Source organism: Strongylocentrotus purpuratus, unplaced genomic scaffold (genome assembly GCF_000002235.5).
Source record: "Strongylocentrotus purpuratus isolate Spur 01 unplaced genomic scaffold, Spur_5.0 spur5_scaffold_6, whole genome shotgun sequence".
In the NCBI taxonomy this organism is placed as follows: domain Eukaryota; kingdom Metazoa; phylum Echinodermata; class Echinoidea; order Camarodonta; family Strongylocentrotidae; genus Strongylocentrotus; species Strongylocentrotus purpuratus.
This window is the reverse complement of record NW_022145612.1, coordinates 26,256,298-26,265,479: the sequence shown is the minus strand read 5'-3', so window position 1 is coordinate 26,265,479 and position 9,182 is coordinate 26,256,298. Positions and strand designations below refer to the sequence as shown.

At 33.2% G+C, this 9,182-nt stretch overlaps 1 protein-coding gene across 1 annotated transcript; it reads right to left on the bottom strand.

Moving 5' to 3' along the window:
* On the bottom strand, positions 1-8,583 carry LOC115918306 (transmembrane protein 43-like). The gene is made up of 10 exons (XM_030972894.1): positions 8,484-8,583; positions 7,348-7,533; positions 6,869-7,003; positions 6,065-6,188; positions 5,383-5,452; positions 4,349-4,538; positions 3,753-3,830; positions 2,794-2,895; positions 2,144-2,261; positions 1-1,570 (listed from the first exon to the last, which is right to left on the bottom strand). The coding sequence occupies exons 1-10, from the start codon at positions 8,496-8,498 to the stop codon at positions 1,356-1,358; spliced, it is 1,233 nt and encodes a 410-aa protein (XP_030828754.1). The 5' UTR covers positions 8,499-8,583; the 3' UTR covers positions 1-1,355.
* Between the last annotated feature and the right edge of the window lie 599 nt (positions 8,584-9,182).

Below are 9,182 nucleotides of genomic sequence, written 5' to 3'. Positions count from 1 at the left end.
TTTTTTAAAGAAAGAAGAAAAGAAATTAAAGAACAAGTAAAATCCCAATAAATCTTATTTATGAATTAATAAAAAAATTATTTCAATGAAAGTCGTCTTTGAACACAGTGTGCTCTACATTTACAGTGTAGAGTAGATTTTAGTCTTGGAATCATATGACAAAACCTTCCATACAGTAAAAAAAGAAATGTTTTCAAGGTTAGTTTACATGATTTTTTGCTACATATTAAACATTATACAGATTATTAGAGTAAGCTACCACCAATAACGTAACCACATGTGACACAGAGCCCATCACTTCCTCTAAGGCACTACACAACTTCCCATAGCTGCTTTGATGTCTAATGTACATAAAAAACATTCTTATCTCACGTTTGAGGAGCAACATAATTTCAGACATACATTCTTTAGACCATGATAACATCTACATTAATGATAATAATAATAACAATAGTGGGTTTTTGTATAGCGCTGATATCTGTCATACTTGACACTCCTGGCACTCCGCAATTATTACCTCGGCTTTAGCATTGCTGCCATTACGGCGCTCTAGCATTTCAAAGAATTGAATTCCTGCCAGGTACCCATTTACATCACCTGGGTCGAGTGTGGCAAATGTAGATTAATGTCTTGCCCAGGGACATTGTGACATAAGAGGTGGGACAGAAGCAACATCAAGTAACATTGATAATAAAAAGCTTGTGTTCCTAGATATCCTGATAGGATGAATGACCAACATGTCTCTACCATTGCAAGTAAAATCTAAATTTCATCAAAATTTCATCAAGCTTTCTTCAAGTTAGAATAGTTTTCTATGAAAAAATACAAACATTGAACCACTCCCACTTCGACTGTAATCAGCATTGCATATTTGATGTAAGTTTGGACATGCCTAGCATTTTTGTTTATCTGAAAATAGTGTCTATAGGAATCTTTTTATTTTCCTTCCTTGTTTAAATTACAACTCAGAAAAGAAAAAAATACCAGTAGAAAATGGGCCCATCTCGAACATTCAAATGAACAATGATATTCGACCATAACCACAGTTCAGTTGATAAACTTTATTGTTTGTTGCAATATTGAAGGATTTAGAAGTTGTTAGTAAATGTCTGATAATAATAATAGTGGGTTCTTGTATAGCACTCATGTCTGTCAGACTTGACACTCCTGGCGCTCCCGATTATGTCTTTTTTTGTTATTCTTTACCCTTATTCCTCTTTAACACACACAAATAAAATAACATCTTAGATTTCATTTGTATCCCAAAATCAAAATACCAAAAAATAAATAATTCTAATATCCTAACACTTCTGAATACAAATCAATCTGAAAGTACAGAATGCAATTATTTGTACTCATAATCTCAAACTTTCATTTTGTGATTTTTTATGTCGGAAAAAAGCGATAATTCCTGGTAGTAGCGCGATAGTCATCATGATAAGAGCTTGCACTGGTCTGGTCATTAGATAACATAAAGCAGCAAAGCTTAAAGCTAGTGAGAAGGAGATGCACAAGTTGAAGTTTATCAGACCAAATGATGCAATCTTTCGAAGGGGTGGTACCAGATCCACTACAAAGAGAAAAAGAAATTTAAAAAAGAAATGTTTAGCTACAACTGTATGGACTGTGTGATGCTAATTTGTAAGTGTGATGTTAAATTGGGATATAAAACAATGTACGACAGGGGGGATTAAGAGTTTACACAAATTCCCCTGTTAATATACTAGTTTTCAGAACAAACATTTGTCCATTCAAAATTTCCCATCCTTTCTAAAAATCATAAAATTTCTCTCCATCATCTTTCCACATGCTACTTGTTTTGATTCTCTCATCTTCCTTAAAAAATCATCTTTTCCTGCTTTAGATTAAGTTTGTTGGATATTTGATTTCAAAATGCATCATGCATATTCTCATCCTCCTAACCTTTTTTGTTGTTGCAAATCATAGGTCAAATCATAGCAAAACTTATTTAAATAAAAGCTTCTTTGAACAGAAAAATTAATAGGAATATAATCATGAAGCCAAAGAAAATTATAATGCCTATTCTCATGCTCCCAAAATTTGTCTCTCAATCCTTTGTTTTCCTTCCTTAAAAAAAAAGCAAAATCCTTTCCAACATAATGCAAGTCATTTAAATACTCACTGATATAAAATGTGATGAGTTTCATAAAACAGAAGCCTAAGAATATCATCAGCCATCCTCCAATCCTGAGAGACCATGTCAATGAGGTCTGCAGGTTCAGGTGACGAAGCAGCATTTCCTGCAGGCAATACAAACATCAGAAACATTTAATAAATAAGTTTCACTCACTTGCATCCTGTTAAGAATTTCCTTCTTCCTTTACATTCTCAGTGTTAATGTTTTAATGCAAAGCTTGTGTCTTATTTCTCCTAAGTATTACAACAGGTAATTGACACTGTTAATGTTTTCAGGTTAAATTGGAAGTTAATTAAGATTTTGAAGTGATTATTGGTTACTTCATGAAAAAATCTTCTTTTACTTATTGTTTTGTTGTTGTTTCATTTTCATTTGTGGGATGTTCCTTTTTATTGGGGGGGGGGGGGTATTTGTATTAAATCTGACTAATTTTATGTCATGGCCACCCACAATTTTTTGATCTCACAACCTAAAAATATTTCTCAAATAATAAACACATCTCGATATTTGGTGTCACAGTTTTTTTGCAATTTTAGACTATAAATAGCATGATCAGATAACAATGTAAGTAAAAGAGTACTTATAACATGAAACAAAGGTGTGGGACTCTAGAATTGAACATAAGATAGTCTTACCTCTGCAGACCATTTTCCCATCTGGACCATCTCTCTTGCTGTACCACTATTATCTACATAACTGGTCAGAATTCCTCCTGCCTGCTTGGCAATTATGCTCACCTGTGGAAGAAAAAAAGAAGAAAAAAATATCTCAATAATCTGCACACCAGAGATCCAGAGAATGCAATGTAGATAGACATTACAAACGCAAATGGATGTTGCACCAAACAGATGGAGCTTACTTTAGCCAAAACTGATAATATATCCTCCCTTGGAATATTTGTTTTTCTAATGACTTTCCCTAATTTAGAAAATTTTGATGTGCTAAGGTAGTAAAACAGCATACAGGTAGCATATTGTTAAACAATTTATACATTTTTTTTTTTAATTTGAATGGTCGTACTCCAAAAACACACATGGAAAAATGCTGCACTACTATGCACCCACTGGACAACAACATTTGAATTGTGTGTTTCACACTCCACCACATTTGATATTCCCTGTATAGACAATACAAAATGTATTATATAGCCTTGGAACAGGGATCTTTAAAATGTATACACTGCCATATTAAACAACATTGCACATAGCTGTCAATTATAGAACTAATTTAGTTATTATAAACCTTTAGGCCATAACTTTGACAAGCCAATCGCCTGTCTGATTATCAAGATATTTATGATTGGAAATCGAAATCAAATTTTGCGTTTTCCTAACAGTTTTCATAACACTACAATCTATTGAGGAAAACGAGTATGGTAAAACCGGTTTCTCAAAGATTTTTACTTTTTTGAGGCACTTCTTGATCATTTTGAAGCACAATTTTATTAGGGCTTCAATACCTAATTATACCATATCAAAGACACTGATAACACGTATGGCCGTAAATCTCAGATTCAACATTGTTAAACGATGGCTGCCTTTAATATATCCTAACTGTAGAGATACATGATTGAGTGTAAAGGGACTTGACTTACAGTGGCAGGTGGGCCTACGATGCTACTCTCTTGGCCACTCACACCAGCATAGCTGAATGTTACTCTCACTTCTCCTATCTATACAAAACAAAGATAAAATGGAATTAAATTGGTAAAACTTGAAGCTAGCTGACATATTTTCTACAGCATTTGCCATGAAACATACAAAATTACACACTCAATTTAAAATCATCAAACCTCGTTTTAAGAAATCCAGAAGCATTTATCTCTTCAAATTAATTTCCCTTCATTTCTCAAATTGAGAGACATATACATGTAAATAAATGTTTTGAAAAATGACCTTTAATTACTGCAGAGACTAATAAATATGTAACATATCCATCTGCTTTTTCATGCATTTTCTCTCAAATCTTTAAATCCTTTATTCTTTCTTTTTATGTGTTTTTGTTTAACTTCCACCCATTATTGTTTGGAATACCAAATCCAACATCAATTGAAAAATTGAAATGATTCTTATTCTGAGACATCATTTATATCTATGTTATAAGTCTTATGCAGAAAAACAAATGACTGATACAAAAATAAAGTAATCATAATGATTTCAAAACAAAAAGAAACTGATTGATTTGACATACCATAGGTCTGTTGATATCTAATGAGAAGTGATAAAAGCCATTGTGCAGTTTAACGTTTGGATTGGAAGGTTGCTGTGTGGTGAAGTAAGGGTCAAAGTTTTCAATCTTTTCTTTCAAGGGCTCCTTTAACTGGAAGTTACCAATGTAAGCTCGGATGGCAACAAAGGTAGTGCCTTTGACAGACATTTCCCTGTGAAGAAAAATGAATCAAATAGCAATAATTCATATCGTGTTCATCATCCATGCAATGTAAAGCTTACAAAACTATTTGAATTCTGTAATAATTTCATTTACATTTTGGACAAGCTATATGTAATACTATCTGCGTATATATATCCCCTAGTAAAGACCATTCAAGGTACTTTACAGCTTTCACTGTGTGGATGTATCATATTTTAGTTAGGGATACAAAATCAAGATTTCAAGACCGATTGTGCTGGTAGGGAGCCAAGATTACAGGTATACGCAAAGTTTTGGAATATGCAGTTCTGATAGTCAAAAGACATTGTTTAAAGTGTAAGTAATATCAATCTTGAGAGGGAGTTATACAATATAAAGAGTTTATTATTTATAATTTCATCACTTTAGACTTGATTTCAACTGTGACAACGATCATTGAATATTGTAGGATCACATATGCTTCCAAAATGTTCATTTGAACCTAATTCATGACCCTATATCAAAAATTTGTATTACCTTTAACACAGTCTATCTCAATAAATACCTGTAGCTGTAATTCTAGTATCAGAATAAAAAATAGGCTTAAAATAAAACATAAAATACTACCACATAATACCGGAACAATTTGTAAAATCTATTTATTTTACGGCTCTAGAGATCACTACAGATAATTTAAAGATTAAAATCAATGAAACTCCTCATCTCAAATTTGGATTCTTGAAATGCTTATTGTAACACAAGATGACAATGTAATTGATCAACATAAAAATTTGTTTTTTATCTTTAGAACAAAGGTGCATACATAAATATATTTACATTAAAAGTTCTTGAATGAAATGAACAAAAATACTCACTTTTTATTAACATGCCTGGCAGAATTTTCAAAAGTGTCACTGTCAATGATTTCTGACCTCCACTCTTTAGCTGCAAATAAAAAAAAATGGTGATGAAATTATGCTGTGAATTTCACATCATTAAAAAAAAAATATCTGATGGTTTCATTAACATATCAAGATATAAAGCTCAAGAGTCAATATTGATGATATTACAGAATATTGAGGAAAATTAATGTAGGTTAATGCAAAAAATATTAGGTACTATGATTTCTATTATTTTGTGTGAAAACTCCTTATTATTATAGCTCAAGGAAATGTAATTTGGAAAATTGGAAATTTGGGAAGCTTTAAACAGTTCAAACATCCAACATTATGTGTATACTAGTAGCATCACTGTAAATGCCTTTCAACTAAATGTTTTAATTGCTAAATTGCTATTTAAAAGAACAGTCACACAACATACTTGACCACTATAAAGGTAAGTCCAGCTTGAACAGGCAACAGTTGAAGAATAATAATAAATAAATAATAATAACAATATTTATAAAGCGCAACACATCCATCTCTAGAGATGCTCAAGGCGAATACAAATAATTTAAATTAATATTCAACATACTTAAGATTAAAGAAATAGATCATTAGATCATACAAGTTCATGGTGCCAAGGTACAAACAATGTGGCATAGTATTATTGACTCACTGTATGTATACTGGATATCTTCTCCTGGAGATTGTTTCCTATGTTCAACCCATTGGAACATCTGGACATGACGACGTAGCTTCACTGCTCTCACTGATATACCAAACTGGGAATCTACCAGGGGCTAGGAAAGCATAACACAGAATAATTTATTCAATTCAATTCAATCAAGGTTTATTAAAAACATGACTGGGAGTCACAGACTGCATTACAATTATGTTTTTAAAGGCTGTCTGTACTAGTGTGGACAGGAGGGATTAGACCACCCAGCGAGGTCACTGACGGGTGGCTATCTCATCAACTCAGCTCTCAATTAACATAAGAAAAAGAGGATCATGGGGGACCAACAGGCACCGATTAGTCATTGTTTTCTATATAGGGGGAGCAAGTAACTACAAGTAGTACAGTGGGGCTTAAATGCAAGTAAAATTACAATATACATGTATATATAATTGCACCAATAAGAAAACATGTAAAACTGAATGTTAAAGATACATAAACTAGATTTATTGATAAAATTGTTTTTATAAAGCAATGAAAGACTGTTGTGAAAAGTATTATCATTGCATACAATTACTTCAAATCAATTTAAATGGTAAAACTCATTGTATTAATGTGTGTCATTTGAATAAATTCAGGTTTCTGAGACTATCCTTACAAAAATGAATCCTGAGATCTTCATCAGCTTTAAGAGGTAAAGCACTGCCAACTCCAAATCATCCCCCCCCCCCCCTGAAGCAAAATACCATAAAGAAAATCAAAATACACTCTACAACTTTAATAGTCCCATAGAAAATATCTCACCTCTGTAGTCCGTAGCTTTCCTGTGACATGTATAAGCTTGTTGTTATTTTCTGTAAATATAACCTCACTGGATTCCAAGGGAACAATATTGCGCAAGCCATCATCCAATTGCCATGAGACATATGCAGCAAAACTCTGGGAAAGAAAACAAAAACAGCAAAATAAAATCAATTCCAAGCTGAAAGTCAGAGTAAAAGATGTTGAAATAATTGTTAAAAAAAAACATAAAGTTAATTCAATTTTCTTCTTCCTGAGGTTGAATTGAACATATATCTATTCAAAAATGATGAGAATAGCAGAGTCTTACAAATGAAACGATTGTTATTTTATTATCTTGCTCATTTCAGCTACATGATTTTAAGCTACTTGCATTCTCACTTATTCTCTATACTGAGCATATTGAATCTTTCACTTCTCTTTTATCAAGCTGTTTAATATTTTTTAAAACGTTACTGATTCTCTCATTAAAATCAATTTACCTCATTGACTGTGATGCTGAATAGTCCAATGGCCACAAGACCAAGCCCTAGCATGGACCCTGTAAAGCTGTTGCTAACACGCTCTACAAATGTGGAGTCTCCTCTCTTGCTATAGGTGGACGGAAGTCTGGAACTACCAAGTCCTGGTAATCCACCAGCGTTATGCATGCCGGGATCATCTGGATACTACAGATATAAATCAATTTTTTTAATTACTACTGAGTATTTCATGACTGCTAAAAAAATTAAAATTAAGCTGAAATCAATGTGCTTGTAAATGAAATAGAACTGATTTGCCACCAATTTACAACTTAAGTAGTCAACCAAATAACTGATGTATCACAACGGACAATAGATTCTCCGTCACAAAAAAAAACAGTTCCCATACACACATTTTATTTTTTTTCCTTCAACATTTTGAGCAGATTAAGTGCCATGCCACATTTAACACCTTAATTCTGCTGCCCCAAAAATGCTCACGCCTGGTGTTTATAAAAAGGAGCAGAAAAAAACAAGCAAACTTCTACAATATATATTAATAGGTTTTGTGACGGGTCTAATTATCATCAAAAGCCACGATACCGATGCAGGCACTGAAAAAGGGTGCAGTTACACATATCACATGATTATTATATGTGTCAGGTGACCTCTCAATTTGTGTTTATTTTTCTTCATAGCATGCCTTATTACGTACAGGTATCTGGCCTGATCCCCTAGTGTAACGTTAAAAAAAATATGTTATGAAAAATATAAAACTTCTTCAAAAAAGTTCCAGTTCAAAATTCAAGAATTGATATGTTTTGTAAATTGCTGTTACTTGTTAGGACATTTTGCTCTCAAGTAACACCTTTCATGGATATGAGACCTATCCTGTTAATGATAAGGACGTCATGAATTAAAGGGCTTTGAAGTTAAACACCTCTCACATGCACATCTGACTTACACGACTCTCAAATGAGGCTCGAGGAGGAGTCGACAGCGGAATGCCCTACATAAAAATATACGAATGGGACTGAAGACCGTTACATGTACAGACATCTACAATTATTATAATGAACGAAAGGTACACATGAGCTCTTTATCAAGTAATTACAAAGGCAAAATATAAAGCATGGCCGTCTGTTCGATATACTTACTTTTGAGCGATACATTTTCTTGTAAGACACAAAATTGTCGTCAGTGTCAACGCCAAATGAAAGCAAAAAGGAACTGAAACGTCAACAGCATTAGGGTGTGGTCAAGGAGAAAATAAGAAAATAAAATTCATGCTTGAATATAATAATTGCCTCTTGTACAACTTTACTCAACTACTAAAACAACGACAAGTATGATGAAATATATATTTGTATAATAAACATGTATTAATATATATATATTTTACCCAAACTTTCAGATTAGCATAATAGACTGTGGATCTAAACTCTACCTGAGACTTAGATGCGTGGCAGGTATATATAGGGACTACGGAAAAGTGGGAGATGGTCGGAGGTGGGCCGGGAGGGGGGGGGGGGGGGCACTGAAAAGAAAGTTCATCTTTATGAAACGGTGAGCTTTTCCCCTATTATATCTTCCCAGCTCCTTTCTTGTTTAACGTTTCATTTTTGTAATACAAAATAGTTCTAGCAAGGAATGTCACTAGAACTTGTTGACAGGTCTAGGTTTTGGAAAACAGACAGTCTGCAAAATTGTTGTTATATTTCAAGCAACAGAGGATATATGCCTACATAATTTATCTGAGGCAGAATATATTCATTGGCTAGGGGTCTTCATGCACTAGCTCTCCGTGTAGCAACAACCCTGGCCATAGCGCCTTCAAGTTGTCTACAAGCTGAATA

Excerpts from the sequence above, each read along its gene's own strand:
- LOC115918306 (XM_030972894.1), bottom strand. Across the intron at positions 6,189-6,868 it reads GAAAGCTACGGACTACAGAG|CCCCTGGTAGATTCCCAGTT; the intron begins GTGAGATATTTT and ends ATGCTTTCCTAG. Across the intron at positions 4,539-5,382 it reads GCCAGGCATGTTAATAAAAA|GGAAATGTCTGTCAAAGGCA; the intron begins GTGAGTATTTTT and ends TTTTCTTCACAG.